Raw genomic sequence first — 19,142 nt, 5'->3', positions numbered from 1 at the left:
TTTTGTATAGTTTGTTCCCAGGTACAAGCACCTACCCCTAATAGACAATTCATATTACAGTATATCAATACCAGTAGGGGAACGTTATAACACACCATTAAGTGAGTAGTGCCATTGTCTCCTCTCCTTGAATACAATATATAACTGCAAATATTATAATAAATTTGGCACACTGCAGCTCACATAAGAATGTGTGATGGTGCACAGCTGCCTAAGGTCTTTATATTAAAAAAAAAAAAAACTAAAAAAAAACCCGTCACAGAGGACGTTATCAATTCTAAACCTTAGGTTATCAGCACAAGAAATATTTTGCACATTTACCTCAGACAACTGACATAAAACCCCAGATTTATGCTTACTTAGTTTGGGGACAGCCTTAAACAAACAGTCACTATTATATAGAATTTATTTTTAGCATCAGGAGTAAAAACCAGTAGTTTTCCCCATGATTGTTAAGTACAGGGAGAATACCCTCTGAACATTAGACTGTTGCGGCTGATAAGTATGCAAAATTTAAGGAATACAATTCTTATATTTGAGTTTCCTGTTATATTGGAACATATCTGCAAAATAAACATATATATGTATAGAGAGGGATATCTGTTACTGACTCATCTTAAGAAAATAATAGTGAAGACACAAATATTTTGTTCCACGTTTCTACTTGTATAACAGTATACAATGACACCTTTGATAATGAACAGTGCAGAGAAAATCTGGTAGAGAGCCCTCGACACTATAAAAAACACTCCCTGAGACACCTATACAATCTTCCAATGTAAACAACTTGAAAGAAGATGATCTAACTACACCCCCCCTAACACGGCAGCTCCTTTATGGTTACTCACTTTCCTGGGTTTGGGAGGAACTGAAAACCAGATTAGAATCTGTTTAGAAGTAGGTCCCAACTATTGTATCTGAAATCTAGTCACAGAGGCTCTGGACAGAGAGGGTGTCGGTACAGCCAGGAGTAAGGTTGGTGTGTTTGTATAATGAAAAAAAAAACACTTGGTTGTTTGTGAATAAAATATAGTGCACCAAGCATAATAATCCTATAAACCCTGTCAAAATGTGTTCACCAGCCTAATAAGAGCCTGCACTACCGAACCACATCATGCACTAAGTTATTGCCGGTTCTCTTAAAGGGCCATACACATTTTTTTTTAAAAGTGCTCAAATAAAAAACCCTAAAGCTGCCAGAGGGTTAAAAAGGGTCAGAGGCTTCCATAATAATGTTCCCAATGCTAGTAGAAATGTTAGGGATATGATATGGAGAGAAAAAAAATATGTGTAAATGAGGGGAGCAGGTGAAGTCCCCTGGCTATACTGTACCAGTGTCAGAGTACCTACAAATAGCCTCTGTCTGTGCTGTGTAAAGGCACTTACCTTACGCAGCACCCCTCCACTGGCTTATCAGGCATGTCAATGCAGCTATAGCAGTATCCAGTATAGAGTCCATCCAGTGCAGAGGATTGCAGAAGGAAATACCAGAGTCCCTTAGGGGGAGGCTAAGGACAAGCCCCTGCGACACCAGAGGGTAGTTATGGCTGATGTCCTGTTAGGGAAATGCTGTGTACATAACAGGGTATTCCTGTGTCCCTGTATCATTCAGCAACTGTGAAGAGTCTTTTCTGTTTTCCTTGTAAATGCCCCAAGGACTCAAGCTCTCACATAGGTCTGAGCTCATAATTTTTAATCCATAAACAAGTAGCTGGAACAACCTCTATTCTGAACCATCTCCTACAAGGCCAAAAACAAAACTAGAGAGAGATTGGAGAGTTTTAATGCTCTTGTAAGGGTTCTTGACCTCCTCCTAGTGGCGGGAAATATATCCCATATGTTATGGAGGACTGTGGACCATCATTTTACGAAAGAAAAAAGGCTTAGATACATAAAACTTGTGCTTTATACTATGTCAGTGGTGGGTAAATGACATGTCCGCATTAAAGGAATAGTCTAGTCAAAATTAAACTTTCATGATTCAGATAGAGCAGACAATTTAGAGCAGACAATTTTAAGCAACTTTCTAATTTACTACTATTATCAATTTGTCTTTGTTCTCTTGCTATCTTTATTTTAATAAAAGTTTAGGAGCCGGCCCATTTTTGGTCCAGCACCTGGGTAGCGCTTGCTGATTGGTGGCTACATTTAGACATCAATCAGAAAGTGCTACCCAGGTTCTCAACCAAAAATGGGCCAGCTCCTATGCTTACATTCTTGCTTTTTCAAATAACGATAGCAAGAGAACAAAGAAAATTTGATAATAGGAGTAAATTAGAAAGTTGCTTCAAATTGCATGCGCTATCTGAATCACGAAAGTTTAATTTTGACTAGACTGTCCCTTTAACTTTCCCTGCAGCACTCCATCTCCTCTATAACAGCATTCCTTTTCTAACACCAGAAAAAAATATTTTCTATTTTATCTCATAAATTAAGTGTGCTCCCTCTACTTTATTTCCATTCCTAGCTGACACTCTCCCACACAAAATGGATATAAAATACTTCTGTAAGGGGCTTAATATAATGGCTCTGCATTTTTACAGGCAAGACTAAGGACCCATTGACCTAAATCTTGCAATTTCAGGCATGGATTTTCTCGCCGAGCCTCACAGGTACTGCCCTGGTGGAATTATCATAAAAAAGGAGCAGTCCCTGTGAGTGGCAAGATGTCGCCTATTGAAAGCAATGGAGCTAGCTGTAAAGGAACACTTTGCACCGTGGAGCGAAGTTAGCAGTGAGCAGGGGGCACACTTTAATAATTAAACCCTGCAGTCAATATAAATCACATTATGCCGTTTTCTGTGCATAGCAATTTACAATTGCCTATATTTTCGTATACATGTGTTTTTCTATTAGTGTTATAAGTATTTTGAGAAAAGCTCGCCACCTTTTAGTTGGCGAGGAAAAAATGGTGAGACCTGAAGTGCAAAAAACCTTTTTAAAATTACACTGGGATTAGAGAGACAATGTCATATAAGCCCATGGAACGTCCATGTTAAGCGCATTTTAGGAAAAAAAACATAAATTATGCTTACCAGATAATTTCCTTTCCTTCTGTACAGGGAGAGTTCACAGCTGCATTCATTACTTGTGGGAATACTGAACCTGGCAACCAGAAGGAGGCAAAGACACCCCAGCCAAAGGTTTAAATACCTCCCCAACTTCCCTCATCCCCCGGTCTCATCAGCTAAGACTAAGACATCTCTCAACCCGTTGCAGAGAACAAAGATTTGAGGAAGTAAAAAAAAAAAAAAAAAAAAAAAGGCCCTGTTCCAGAAGAACCCTGCAACAAGAGAAAACTTCATGGAGGTCAAACCACGAAAACGGGAACCACGAGTTATGTGGCCTCAACGGAGCAATAAGAATCACTGACGCCTACCCCTGCTAGATTCAAGCCACCACTCAAGGCAAGAGTTATATGGCAGAAAAAAGTAAATGAACCTCCAAGGAACTGCTAATGTATGCATTAGCTCTTCCTGAAGATCCTGGATCACATCCCATAATGGGTAGACTGGAAGAAAGACGGACATCCAAAGATTCTCCTTCGGCATCCCCGTCCAGTTACAATTCAGATATCCCAAAGAGGGTCACTGACGGCGAGTCGCAGTAGGCCTCTGACCACCACCAAACTCAAAAAAGCTACCCCCCAAAGCTAGGGAGACTCTCGTTCTCCAAAGGAGATCCAAGCCAGCAAAAGTAAGACCGACTAGATCCCTACACTGGGACGAACCCAGTAGATTAAATATTTAGAGCAGAAAGGATTTGCCTGAAGATCCAACATATCAAGGGGAGGAAAACCTCCAGAGATCCTGGCCCCTTTAGTCACGCCCTCACCAACCTGACAGGCTGCAACAGAAAATCAAAACTGCCCCTGGAGATCAGAAAAATGTCCCACAGGATAGGGAGGTCTTGACAAATACATGAGAGAACTATTCTCTCAACCATATGTATAACAAAATAAAACGATCTTACCGGAATCTATGCCGTGGAACAGATACACGGTCCTACAAGTATGACAGATTGTAGCAGTGCTTCTGACATGGACTTGAGTGAAGAAAAGCAGGCAGCGATACTTGTCAACGCTGATCGCTTAGGAGCTGTTAATGAGTCTGGATGGTTTCGCAGAAAGACTCTCCCTGCATCTCCAGACTAACTTTTATCAATGCTCTCACTGAGAGGCTGTCAAGACTACTTAAAACTCCAGTCTCATCTTGAAGAGTACTACCCTCCATAAGAAACTACTCCAAAATCTGACACTTTTCTGCCAACCTCCTGTGACGAAAGGCAAAGAATGACTTGGGGATGAGAGAAGTGGGGGAGGTATTTAAGCCTTTGGCTGGGGTGTCTTTGCCTCCTCCTGGTGGCCAGGTTCAGTATTCCCACAAGTAATGAATGCAGCTGTGGACTCTCCCTGTATTTAGAAGGAAACAATTATTACGCTTTGCATTTTGTATTCAACATAAAAGTACGAATTTCTAAGTGATTTTTGCACATACAGTGTACTTAAATTATAATTTACGCTGTGCATATTTAATACGATTTACATACAAATGTTATATTTTTGATAAAATACGATTTTTGGTGAAGAATTTTGTTACGATTTTTGGTGCACCTTAATAGAATTTTTTCTGCGTATTGATGTGTGAATGGCTTAATTATTCATTTTATAAGATTTTTAAAATACAAATTTTATTGTGCACTTTTGTACTAGGACTGTGCGATTAAATTTTCTTGCGATTTCGAATCGCAAGATTATGCGATTTAAAAAAAAACACTGTCAAGCCATTTTCCCCGCAACGCACAGATGCTCTTGTATTTCTTGCAGCACTCCTCTTCACAGAGCCAGTAGTCGGCTCTAGTCTTTAGAATAGGAATGGAGGCGGAGTTCAGGCTGCCAGCCAGTGGCGGGCTGGTTAATTCTGTAATGCGTAACTGTCAGGAGTGACTGAAGTGCTCAGCCTGATACAACTCCTCCGTTTCCAGTTGGATCCTTAGTGTTGTAGCAGTGGCGTCTACATGCACCATCACCCACAGATCTGGAGCGTAAGTAGGAGGGGCTGATGAGCTGCTCCTGCTCATTATCACCCAGCACATTATGCTAAAAGCCAGATTCATGCTACAATGTGAGAGCCGTAGTTCAGTTTACTTGCCCTGCTGGCAGAGAGATAGTACAGAGTAATGAGCCATGTAAGAACGAGCAGCCAGTTTTTGTTTTTGTTTGTTTCTTACTGTCTGTCTCAGCTGTTTGGTTGTAAGCAGGAGCTGCCACAATAGTTCACTTTATTTTGACATATTTACAGCAACACCACGCTGCCCTCTCTCTCTTCCTCCTGCTTCCCCCCCTCCTTATATTGGCTGCTTGAATGACCCAGTGAGGTCTATCTGTATCGCATAGCAGGGACTAAGAAGGCATATGTCTGCATGTATGTGGTGTGTGTGTATATGTTGCGGTGTGTCTGCATGTGTGTATGTTGCTGTGTGTCTGCATGTATGTAGTGTGTGTATGTTGCTGTGTGTCTGCACGTATGTGGTGTGTGTGTGTGTATGTTGCTGTGTGTCTGCATGTATGTAGTGTGTGTATATTGCTGTATGTATGTATGTATATGTGGTGTGTGTGTGTGTGTGTGTATGTTGCTGTGTGTGTCTGCATGTATGTGGGTTGCTGGGTATTTGAGACTGTGTACATGTGTGTATATGCTGTGTACTGTGTGTATGTTGTGTACCGTGTGTTGACTGTGCGCATGTTTATCTGTTTGCTCTTCAGTATATGTGTCAGGATTTAGGGACAGACATCAGACATCCACTCTCACTGAGTGTTGGATTGCTAAGAGTATTTAAATATATATTTATGACAGAATTTAAGCCAGTCTCCATTTGGTCTAATTTGGGAGCAAGAAACTTATTGTGAGCATATATTTATAAGATTCTGTACTGTTTAATGCATTTTTTATTTCCCATATCGCACAGCCTTAGCTCCTACCAATACGGCTTTAGATCATTCCACAATGGAAATAGGACTGGCAAGCATTCTTTATTCTCGCCAGCCCAGAGAGCTTTAGATCATCAGGCCTTAAGTGTCCCCCTCAGACACCAGTACCATCTGCTCATGATAGCAGTCTTACTATGCAGACCTTACCTGACTGTATTAATAGCTCAATAATTTGGGTGTCTCCTACGTAGGCAGCAGCATGCAGGGGAGAGCGTCTCTCTTGGTCCTGTTAATGGAAGGAGAGGTTAAAAACAGCTAGTTAGGTTTACCAAATAACAGGCACATGCTATATCTGCAGCTGCAATGCATAAATATAGAGTCTTAGAGTTCTATTATGCTAGTAAGGGTTTTTTTCCCCCACAGGAGTACACATTAAGAGGGCTATGGAGAGTGTTACCATTAAATAGTAAAAAAATAACAATGTTTTAGAGTCTACTTAAGATTGATAAAGACTTGTATGTCCTTTTAATATTATGTGTTATGTACACATATTTCAAGTTACCTACAACTTGTCCTATAAGTTAACTTTACATCATAGTTATTGATTCTACAAATATATAAATAAAATGTGTATTTTGTATTCTCTAAGTCTTTTGATAGGCTTTATAATAGAGTAACAGAGTTGCTATTGTGTATAAATCCTATTGATTTAAATGGATATAAAAATGCTTTAAAATGAGCATTTGTATTATTGCACAATTGTTTATATATAAATATGTGTTTAACCCCCTACAAATGGATTAAACACATAGTTAAAGTCAGCTCCAGAGAAGCAGTGCACTACTGGGAGTTAGATGAACAAATCTAGCGAGCCAATGACAGACAAATGTGTGTAGCCATCAATTACTAACTAGCTCCCAGTAATGCATTTCTGCTGCTAAATATATGTACATATGATTTTCAACAAAGGATACAAATCTAAGTAAATATGATAATATAAATGAATTTAAAAGTGTCTTAAAGGACCATTTAATACAGTACAATTGCATAATTTACACATGCTTAATAAAAAGACAATGCAATATCGCTCTTAATTTCAGCTAAGCAGTATAAATATATATTTTTTTTAATATTTATATTTTTCCCCCATTTTTCCGTCCCCCTGTATCATGTAACAGCCATCAATCAGCCAATCACAGACTAGTATACGTACACTATATTAACTTGTGCACATGCTCAGTAGGAGCTGGTGCCTCAAAAAGAGTGTATATAAAAAAAAAAAAAGTCTCCTAAAACTGCATGCACTGTCTGATTCATGAAAGTTTAATGTTGACTGTTTATTTCTAGTCTTTTGGTTAGCAGCAAAAAACAAACCAAACTGAACAGTTACTTACCAACACATTAACATTTTCCTTCTGGTTGAGCAACAACTGCACTTCTTCTATGTTGCGATTAAATATTGCTTGGACCAGTGGTGGCTAGAGGATAAAATAAATACATGTAAATATACTTGTATATCTATAGAACGCTGGAACATATTGCCTTTATTAAGTATACTTTGAAATGTAAATTTTAGAATACAAGAGATACAGCAGACGGATATAGTACATTACAGCTAAGAATAGTATTCTAAGTACATTAACAGATGGCAATATATATTTTTAAGATGTTGTAGAAGCTGCTGTTGGACCACGCACAGATTTAGCTTGGTATAATGTGTCTAATACGGACACTGTCATCAGTATATTATGAAAACAAATTAAAGCAAACGCTAATTAATTGCTTAACATATAGTAGTTGACCTCTTATCTATAGTATTCCAGCCTTTGAGTTCATAACACATTGTGATTAATGTGACAAAACTGAGCTTAGAAATATAGGTCTTAAAAGGGTATAAATGTGCAAAATGAAAAAATTTTAAAAGGAAAGTGAACAGTAAATAACTTGTTATATCGGCTGTAGAGTATAAATGTACGGGAAATAACTTCTTGAGTTACGTTTATATTATTTATATGAAATAGATGTTTCTACGAATTCAAAACACAACCAAATCAAATAGGCTGAGTTTGCAGGGAGTGCTGTGATGCATGTGGCATATGGTGTGGCCACACTGGTACCTTGTTTGAGAGTTTGTGAAAAGCATAAATCAAGCAGTTAGGAGATTAAGTTCACCTTCATGGGGTGAAGAGTCTATTGTGTTTTTAGATACTAAAGTAACAATTGAAGAGAAAACACACACTTTGTTAAGTTACATTTATAGTAAGACCACAAAGATTCATAATAAGCTATTACACTATAGTGTGTGACTCTTTACCTAGTAGCCAACTGGTTTGTGTTAAAAGGATAGTCAGGAAAATGTGTAGTGCTATATAAAAAATAAAAAAAAAGTGATACATTTATTGCTAGGGGTTATCTAAAAGATTTAGCTGAAATGAAATATCCAAGATTGATAAAGTAACCAGAGACCAATTATCAACACAGTGTAAGACTATTACAAAAGATAACCGCTAGGTTTTGTGTCTCTAGATATAGCTATCGTAGTAAAAAGATAGAGAAACTGGTCAAGAGACATTGGCATAATATTGGGAGAATGTAAATCTACTACCTTGTTTATAGCTTCCTGCCATAATGGCTTACAAAAGAAATAAAAAAATTCAACGACTTGGGCGCTAATACGAAAAAAGGGATAGAGGTTACATCACAACCAAAAATAATGGGTGTTAGCCTTGTGTTAATTGTGTGAGTTGCAATACTATAATTAGGGGTAAGACATTTATACACCCAAAAGGACAAAACTATTTAATATTAGAGATTAAATTACAACAAAGTAAAGTTATATTATACATCTCATTAAGCGCCCGTGTTCAAAAATGTATATAGGAGACACAATAATGAGGATTAGTGATTGCATTGACGAACATAGGGCCTATATATGCTGCAAAAAAGGAAATTTATGCTTACCTGATAAATTTATTTCTTTTACGATATGACGAGTCCACGGATTTCATCCTTACTTATGGGATATCGCCTCCTGGTCAGCAGGAGGAGGCAAAGAGCACCACAGCAGAGCTGTATATATATATAGCTCCTCCCTTCCCTCCCACTCCAGTCATTCGACCGAGGTTAGGAAGAGAAAGGAAAAGCCAAGGTGCAGAGGTGACTGAAGTTTAACCAAAATAAAGACCTGTCTTGGAAAATGACAGGGTGGGCCGTGGACTCGTCATATCGTAAAAGAAATACATTTATCAGGTAAGCATAAATTTCCTTTTCTTTTACAAGATATGACGAGTCCACGGATTTCATCCTTACTTATGGGATACAATACCAAAGCTATAGGACACGGATGAAAGGGAGGGACAAGACAGGAACCTAAACGGTAGGCACCACTGCTTGAAGAACCTTTCTCCCAAAAACAGCCTCAGACGAGGCAAAAGCATCAAATTTGGAAAAAGTGTGAAGAGACGACCAAGTTGCAACCTTGCAAATCTGTTCAACAGAAGCATCATCTTTAAATGCCCATGAGGAAGCTACAGCCCTAGTAGAATGAGCCGCAATTCTTTCAGGAGGCTGCTGTCCAGCAGTCTATGCAAAACGGATGATACTCTTAAGCCAAAAAGAAAGAGAGGTAGCCGTAGCTTTCTGACCCCGACGTTTTCCAGAAAAAACAACAAATAATGAAGATGATTGACGAAATTCTTTAGTCGCCTGTAAGTAAAACTTCAGGGCACAGACCACGTCCAAGTTATATAACAGACGCTCCCTTCTTAGAAGGATTAGGACACAATGAAGGAACAATAATATCCTGATTAATATTTTTGTTGGAAACAACCTTAGGAAGAACCCAGGTTTGGTACGTAACACTACCTTATCGGAATGAAAAATAAGGTAAGGAGAATCGCATTGTAATGCTGAAAGATCAGACACTCCGCGAGCAGAAGAAATAGCAACCCAAAATAAAACTTTCCAAGATAACAATTTTAATATCTATGGAATGCATAGGTTCAAACGGAACCCCTTGAAGAACCTTAAGAACTACATTCAAACTCCAAGGAGGAGCAATAGGTCTAAACACAAGTCTGATTCTAGTCAGAGCCTGACAAAAGGATTGAACATCCGGAATATCTGCCAGACGTTTGTAGCAAAATAGATAAAGCAGAAATCTGTCCCTTTAAGGAACTTGCTGATAACCCTTTCTCCAATCCTTCTTGGAGAAAAGATAAAATCCTAGGAATCCTAATCTCACTCCATGAGTAGCCCTTGGATTCGCACCAAAAAAGATATTTACGCCACATCTTATGGTAAATCTTTCTAGTAACAGGCTTACGTGCCTGGATCAAGGTATCAATGACCGAATCAGAGAAACCTCGCTTAGATAAAATCAAGCGTTCAATCTCCAAGCAGACAGCTGCAGAGAAACTAGATACGGATGATGTAAGGGTCCCTGAATGAGGAGGTCCTGCCTCAATGGAAGCTTCCACGGTGGCAGAGATGACATATCCACCAGATCGGCATACCAAGTCCTGCGAGGCCACGCAGGAGCGATGAGAATCACTGAAGCCCTCTCCTGTTTGACTCGAGCAATCACCCGGTGAGGGAGAGCAAATGCGGAGAATACATAAGCTAGGTGGAATGACCAAGGCACTGCCAAGGCATCTATCAGTTCGGCCTGAGGATCCCTGGACCTGGATCCGTATCTCGGGAGCTTGGCATTCTGACGAGATGTCATAAGATCCAACTCCGGCCTGCCCCATCTGAGAATCAGAGTGGCAAAAACCTCCGGATGGAGTTCCCATTTCCCCCGGATGAAACGTCTGTCTGCTCAAAAAATCCGCTTCCCACTCCTGGGATGTAGATTGCTGACAGATAACAAGAGTGAGCCTCCGCCCACCAAATCATTTTTGGATACTTCTGTCATCGCTAAGGAACTCCTTGTTCCTCCCTGATGATTGATATAAGCCACAGTCGTGATGTTGTCCAAAGCCAACTGAGGCCAAGCCTGAAGCGCATTGATATTGCCCTCAATTCCAGAATATTTATTGGAAGTAGAGACTCCGACCGAGTCCACACACCCCGAGTCTTCAGGGAATTCCAGACTGCCCTCCTAGTAGACTGGCGTCCGTTGTCAATATCCCCCATGAGGGTCTGCGGAAGAACGTCCCTTGGGACAGATGATCCTGCGACAACCACCAAGAAGAGAGACTCTTGTCTCCTAATCCAGATTTATCTGAGGAGAAAAAAATTGCAAAATCTCCATTCCACTGTCTGAGCATACTCCGTTGTAGAAGTCTGAGATGAAAACGAGCAAACGGAATGATGTCCATTGCCGCCACCATCAATCCAATCACCTCCATGCACTGAGCCACTGATGGCCGAGGATTGGACTGAAGGGATCGGCATGTAATCAAAATCTTTAACTTTGACTTTCGTCAAGAAGATTTTCATGGATATAGAATCTATTAAAGTTCCCAGGAAAAGGAACCCCTGTCTGTGGAATTAGTGAACTTTTTCTAGATTCACCTTCCACCCGTGAGTCCTTAGAAAGGATAGAACCCTGTTGGTATGAGCCTTTGTCAGCTGATAAGACGACGCCTGGATCAGAATATCGTCCAGATAAGGCGTTACTGAAATGCCCCGCGGTCTTCGCCAGCAGGGACTCCAGAACCCCTGTTAAAATCCAGGGTGCCGTGGCCAGACCAAAAGGCAGAACCACAAACCAAAAATGTTTGCCCAGAAAGGCAAACCTCATGAATTTGAGATGATTTCTGTGGATAAAGGCATGAAGATATACGTGCAATCCACGAAATCTACAAATGGACCCTCCTGGGTCAATGGAGGTCAAAAACTCAGATGAAGATGACACATCCACAGACCAAGATTTCAACCCGAAGGCTCTGCGTGCTAAGACGGAGATCCCAAACTCTTAGCCGCCAACTAGGTAATCTGCAAGTAGTCTATAACTGAACTAGCTAAGGCCATAACTATAATTCCATTTATATCCTAAAGGAAATCTATAGTGGAGTGCTTATGTTCCATCTTAAGTCGCAAAGGAGGAATGTACACCAAGAAAACAGCTGTAATGTCCTAATAAAAAGGACCCGTACTGTCACTTGAACAGTTAAAACTGAGATTATTTACTTAACAGTATACAGCCAAATGATACGCGCATACCATCTTGTATAACGTAGTCATTCTTCAGAAAATTACATGTAAATTTGGGCACCTGCCAATCTATAAAGGTAGGCACAGTGTCAGTAAAAAGGTACCCATTGTGGGACATTTGACTAAAAGGTGTTACTGACTCCTTTATCTTAAAAATAGTAACTAGATATTGCACTGATCAGAAAAAAAAAAAAAAAAAACTTAGGTTAACAAAAAGTTTATTTTAAGACCAGCTATTAGTTAGATCGTACAGAGACCAGAAGTCCCCTTTTGAACCATGTCTTACGTTAAATAAACTTGTCCAAATTACCCTTGAAAAGGTACTAGAGGCAAGTATGGCATGAATATTGGCAAGAGTTAGAATGCTGCTTAAGCATCTAATCCGAAACAATCTGAACGATCCCTAGTAGAATCGACAAATGAGAGGAACAGTTGTCAAAAACAAATGTACTGCTTTATGCAACTGAATGAGAAGAATCAGTTCAACTCTTTACTGCCACTTTAACCACGGTCTCATTTAAATCCCAATTACATCACTCAGGAAAGACCAATGGAAGGTTTTCATTAAGATGTCCAACTATCCCTGAATGGGACACTGACAATAGGCTTTTATGGTTGCACCATATAAGTACAAAGCTGACGTATACATTAAACAGCTGGAAAAAAAACATCAAATAAAAACGTTACCATTTCTTGACAGCTGATAAAGAAACATTATTTTATGAGTGCTACTGTCACTTTAAAAATAAAACTGCAAGAATTTATTTTCTCGTTTGTAAGGAAACACATCCGTGTGAGAATGCTGCTATAGCATCTAATGCAGAAAAGATGTCTCTAAAAACATATGGAACATTCAAAGAAGTAGCACATGCTGTAAAGACAAAAAAGATAGCTTATAAAAATTACAGACACACACAAGCAGATGATGATATGAAAATATGGAGACTCCAACAAAAAAAGACTAAGCAGTTAATTAGGAAGGTTAAAGCTGATGCAGAAGAGAAGATAGCACAGTCAGTAAAACATGGGGACAAAACATTCTTTAGATATATCAGTGAAAGAAAAAATAAGGTAGGAATAGTAAAATTGAAATCAGTTGATGGTAGAATAATAGAAGGAGATAAGCAGATTGCAGACTGTCTCAATGATTACTTCTGTTCTGTTTTCACTAAAGATTGTGAAGATACAATGTCTACATTAAGGGATGCTATGCAAAATAGAAACAAGCTTAACAGTAATCTTTTTACAGAGGATGAGGTTTTGTTAGCATTATCAAAAATAAATGTTACAAAGGCAGTGGGTCCTGATAATATTCATCCAAGGGTTTTAAAAGAACTTCGTTCAGTGCTAACTGTCCCATTAACTGATCTGTTTAATCAGTCACTATTAACAGGAGCTGTCCCAGATGATTGGAGAATAGCAAATGTAATACCTCTTCATAAAAAGGGCAGTAGAGAAGAATCTGGCAACTACAGGCCAGTTAGTTTAACTTCAGTAGTAGGGAAATTAATGGAAAGCCTCTTAAAGGAAAGAATTATGACTTACATAAAGACAAACAATTTAGAGGACCAAAATCAGCATGGTTTTACTTCAGGGAGATCATGTCAGACTAATCTAATTGACTTCTTTGATTATGTAACAAAAGTATTAGACAAGGGAGGAGCAGTTGATGTAGCATATCTAGATTTCAGCAAAGCGTTTGACACCGTCCCACACAATAAACTTATTCACAAACTATATCTCCTTGGTCTAGATTCAAAAATTGTGAACTGGGTGGAATGCTGGCTTAAGGACAGAAAACAAAGTGTCTTAGTAAATGGAGTTCATTCAGCAGAGGGGGCTGTTACTAGTGGTGTTCCTCAGGGGTCAGTTCTGGGGCCTGTTTTGTTTAACATATTTATCTGCGATATCAGCAAAGGGCTACAGGGGAAAGTATGTCTCTTTGCAGATGATACAAAAATTTGCAACAGAGTGGATGTTCCAGGGGGGGTAGACAAAATGAGAAGTGATATACAACAATTGGAGGATTGGACAAACGACTGGGATCTAAAGTTTAACACAGCAAAGTGTAAAATAATGCATTTAGGGAAGAAAAATCCAAATGTTAATTACAGACTCAATGACACTTTACTGACTGTTACAGACGAGGAACAGGACTTGGGAATTATTATTTCAGATGATTTAAAACTTAGTAAACAATGTAGTAAGGCAGCGAGTAAGGCTAGCAGAATGCTTGGATGTATTGGTAGAGGTATTTGCAGCAGAAATAGTAAGGTTCTTATGCCACTTTATAGATCATTAGTTAGGCCTCATCTTGAGTATTGTGTGCAGTTCTGGAGGCCATATCTTCAGAAGGATATTAACAAACTTGAATCTGTGCAAAGGAGGGCTACCAAAATGGTACATGGTCTAAAAAATAAAACTTACCAGGATAGGCTCAATGACCTAAATATGTATAGCTTAGAGGAGAGAAGGGAAAGAGGTGATATGATAGCAACTTTCAAGTACATTAAAGGGTTTAGTAAAACTGAGGCTGTGGGTATTTTACATAAAATGGAAAATTCAAGAACAAGGGGTCATGAGCTCAAGCTAAAGGGTAGTAGATTCAGGAGTAATTTGAGGAAGCACTTCTTTACAGAAAGAGTGATTGATTTATGGAATAAACTTCCTCAAGAGGTAGTAGCAACAAACACTGTGGGGGACTTTAAAAATGCATGGGACAAGCATAGGGCTATCCTACGAACTAGATAAGTTTATACTGTTAGGTAAGGTGGGGCAGACTTGCTGGGCCTATGGCTCTTATCTGCCGTCAATATCTATGTTTCTATGTTTCTATGTTAATCCTGCTAGCAACAGACATTGCTATGTTACCATACAGAAGCCATGACCAGAGCAACAATTCCCATGTAATGAACCACAGAGCACTGCATGTGGGACATGAAAAGACTGTGGGATGCAATGACCAGTGTTAACGGGCCCCAGAGCAGCAATCTTTAGCCGAAGGAGCATTTATAATAAAAAATTAACACACCACACAAACGTTACTGTTCCTTTAAAACTGAAAATAACGTTCTCCCTTGTGTTTTGTAAGCAACTTCTACTATAGCTTACAGTAATCCAAGCTGAAGGGATAGCACTGAGACATGATGAACAACATAATAAGGTGATTGTTGTTCTTTCATAATATATAAGCAACTAAACGTATGGCACAGTTGTCTCCTCAGAGAGAACCTAACAATAAAAGGCATTACTAACTGGGACTGATCAGAATCAGCTAAACCACTGAATTTCAATTCACGGGCTGGCGACGTCTCTCTAACTGATAGAGAAACCGTCCCATACACCCAAAAGGCTTTCCGGACGGCGCGAAAACCTCTCAGCTGCATGTTGTTCAAAACACAGCTGAGGAGGCATCCGGCGTTCCGTTAGAAACCACAAATGGCGAGCGCTCAACGGTAGTCAACGAGACTCCTCCCATCGTGGGCGTAGATCTCAGAAGACAGCAACAAGTAAAAGGGCGTGCACACAATGGCGCGTATCATTCCACCCATCGTGGGCGTATCGATCTCCAGCACCCATGCGGCTATGTTAAACAAAAATGAAACCGCCGGTTAGTCAGTTCACACAGTAGGAAATAACGTAACATCCTAAAGCAACATAAACAAAACTCCCTGTCGCCTTTACTTAAACTTAAGTCATAGCGATCACGAGTACCTGTCATGAAAGGGGTTATTAATTTTTAACCCGTTCCCAAATCTTATTATTGCCACTTCCCAATGTACTTTCCACATTATTGGCAGCATGACAAATAAAAGTATACCAGACATAGAAACACCCCGCCTGCCGGCTTCCTTTCAGAATAGAAACCGCAAGACGCAGGGATTATACAACATGCCCCCTCAAGAATCACCCAAAATTTAAAAAAAAGGAGAACCCTCCCTGTCGGCTGCTAAATAGGTAGAAGCCGCTGGGGTTTTAAAGGGGCGACATGTTTCTGAATACAGGGCTGCCTTGAAAAACTAACCCCCATTTCAGGGAAATATATTTTAAAAAATAAAGTGCCAACTCCATTCTTAGTACATGCCAGGATTGAACCCAGCTTGTTACATTCCCTCTGAGCCACCAGAGGATAGATAATAAAGCTTAGCACTTACCTTTAGAAGGCTGCCCGGCAGCAAGGCATCTCACCCGGCTTGTGAAGTACTCTTCTCCCATTCACATTGGCCTGTGGAAACAAAAGTACTGAGCATTTTCTCCCTCAGACTTTTTACAAACACGGCAGCAGGCAGTCTATGGGAGGCGCAGTGAGAATGTCTCACAAGTTCCCATAGCTTAAAAGTCATCAAATGCTTCTCTTATTTTATTGAAGAGACTGATTTGGTCTAGGCTACACCTCAGAACAAAGTAGCACACTGTGGCACTACTTAAAAAATAAAAAACACTTGATTGAAGAATCTATAAACTAGCACCTCCCTCTGCCTCTTCCTATCACTAACACAGGCAAAGAGAATGACTGGGGTGGGAGGAGATATATATAGATATAGATATATATATATAGATATATATATATATATATATATATATATACACACACACACACAGCTCAGCTGTGGTGCTCTTTGCCTCCTCCTGCTGACCAGGAGGCGATATCCCATAAGTAAGGATGAAATCCATGGACTCGTCATATCTTGTAAAAGAAATGCATCTGCACATGTAGCATCCATTTTATTCAAGTGGGACATACTGGGCTAGATTACAAGTGGCATGTTAACTGTTGCGTGCAAGCAATATCGTATTTTTGCATACAATAGAAATAGTGCTTGTATTCCAAGTTTAAAGTTAACACAATCGAGAGAGTCGAATCGCATTTTGCTTAGGGTTTTGTGCGTGCGTATATATATATATATATATATATATATATATATATATATATATATATATATATATATATACACACATATATATACACACACATATACATATATATATATACACACACATATATATATATATATATATATATATATATATATATATATATATATATATATATATATATATATATATATATATATATATATATATATATATATATATATATATACACACACATACACACATACATACATACATACACACATCCACCACTGCCATATTATAACAGGTAATATTTGTAATCGTTATGTAAATACTCTAGTTTTCACAAGAGGAGGCTGCTAAATATATTAAGCATTGCAAATTACTGAGCACAATATATCAATCAATAATCTATGCAGTACCGGTTCCTCTCCCCCCCCCCCCCCCCCAAAAAAAAAAAAAAAAAAAAAAAAAAAACACTGTTTATATGTGTGTACATATGTATTTTTCTGTATTCACACACAAACACACCTATATACCCACAGCCAAATTACAGTATATTGGGTTTTTCAAGCAGTTACAAATATTACAAAAACAGACTGCATTCACTGGATTTCAAATAGTGGATATATCCTTCAATGCGTGACGTTTCGGGGACTTCCTCCCCTTCCTCAGACCTTATTTAAATAAACAGACATACATTCCTTTTTATCCTTATCTAAAAGAGATATAGATATAGATATCTATGAATGCAAACACAAAAACGTTTCTTTCACTCATGGTTAGTATTTGGCTGAAAACTATTATTATCAATCAACTGTGTTTACTCTTTTTAAATCATAATGACAACAGAAACTACCCAAATGACCCTGATTAAAAGTTTACATACCCTGGTGATTTTGGCCTGATAACATGCACACAAGTTGACACAAAGGGGTTTGAATGGCTATTAAAGGTAACCATCCTCACCTGTGATCTGTTTGCTTGTAATTAGTGTGTGTATAAAAGGTCAATGAGTTTCTGGACTCCTGACAGACCTCATCCAGTGCTGAACTGACGATTGATTGTGAGTCATGGGGAAAGCAAAAGAATTGTCAAAGGATCTGCGGGAAAAGGTAGCTGAACTGTATAAAACAGTAAAGGGATATAAAAAGATATCCAAGGAATTGAGAATGCCAATCAGCAGTGTTCAAACTCTAATCAAGAAGTGGAAAATGAGGGGTTCTGTTGAAACCAAACCACGGTCAGGTAGACCAACTAAAATTTCAACCACAACTGCCAGGAAAATTGTTTGAGATGCAAAGAAAAACCCACAAATAACTTCAGGTGAAATAAAGGACTTGTGGTGTGGCTGTTACAAGATGCACAATAAGGAGGCACTTGAAGAAAGATGGGCTGCATGATCGAGTCGCCAGAAGAAAGCCATTACTGCGCAAATGCTACAAAGTATCCCACTTACAATACGCCAAACAGCACAGAGACAAGCCTCAAACCTTCTGGCACAAAGTCATTTGGAGTGATGAGACCAAAATTGAGCTTTTTGGCCACAACCATAAACGCTACATTTGGAGAGGAGTCAACAATGCCTATGATGAAAGGTACACCATTCCTACTGTGAAACACAGAGGTGGATCGCTGATGTTTTGGGGGATGTGTGAGCTACAAAGGCACAGGAACTTTGGTCAGAATTGATGGCAAGATGAATGCAGTATGTTATCAAAAAATACTGGAGGAAAATTTGTATTCATCAGCCCGGAAGCTACGCATGGGACAAACTTGGACAATCCAACATCACAATGATCCTAAACACAAGGCCAAGTCAACCTGTCATTGGCTACAGCAGAATAAAGTAAAGGTTCTGGAGTGGCCATCTCAGTCTACTGACCTCAATATCATTGAGCCACTCTGGGGAGATCTCAAAACGTGCAGTTCATACAAGACAGACCAAGAATTTACAGGAACTGGAGGCTTTTTTGCCAGGAAGAATGGGCAGCTTTACCATCTGAGAAGATAAACTCTGGTGACAGTGCAGCTTCCTGAGAGTGCTGGTTTGCACCCAGGGCTGTGCATGTTGCAGGGTCATGGGATGTGTACCCGGTCCGGCCTGAGACTGCTGACCCCACCCGTGTTTTGTATATGTTTGGGGGAAATTACATAAGCCTGTGCACCCTCCATTTTTTCACAGTTGCTTTTTTTC

At 39.3% G+C, this 19,142-nt stretch overlaps 1 protein-coding gene across 1 annotated transcript in view; it reads right to left on the bottom strand.

Annotated features, from left to right (window-relative positions):
* The window catches only part of ANKRD52 (ankyrin repeat domain 52), a 374,590-nt gene that overhangs the window by 309,184 nt on the left and 46,264 nt on the right, over positions 1 to 19,142 (bottom strand). The window contains exons 2-3 of the mRNA XM_053705506.1: positions 7,324 to 7,407; positions 6,137 to 6,215 (exon numbers count right to left, since the gene is read on the bottom strand). Of these exons, the coding sequence (XP_053561481.1) occupies positions 6,137 to 6,215; positions 7,324 to 7,407 (163 nt within the window). The remainder of the gene's footprint in view (positions 1 to 6,136; positions 6,216 to 7,323; positions 7,408 to 19,142) is intronic.

Source organism: Bombina bombina, chromosome 3 (assembly GCF_027579735.1).
Source record: "Bombina bombina isolate aBomBom1 chromosome 3, aBomBom1.pri, whole genome shotgun sequence".
Taxonomy (NCBI): domain Eukaryota; kingdom Metazoa; phylum Chordata; class Amphibia; order Anura; family Bombinatoridae; genus Bombina; species Bombina bombina.
This window is presented reverse-complemented; position numbering and strand designations above follow the sequence as displayed.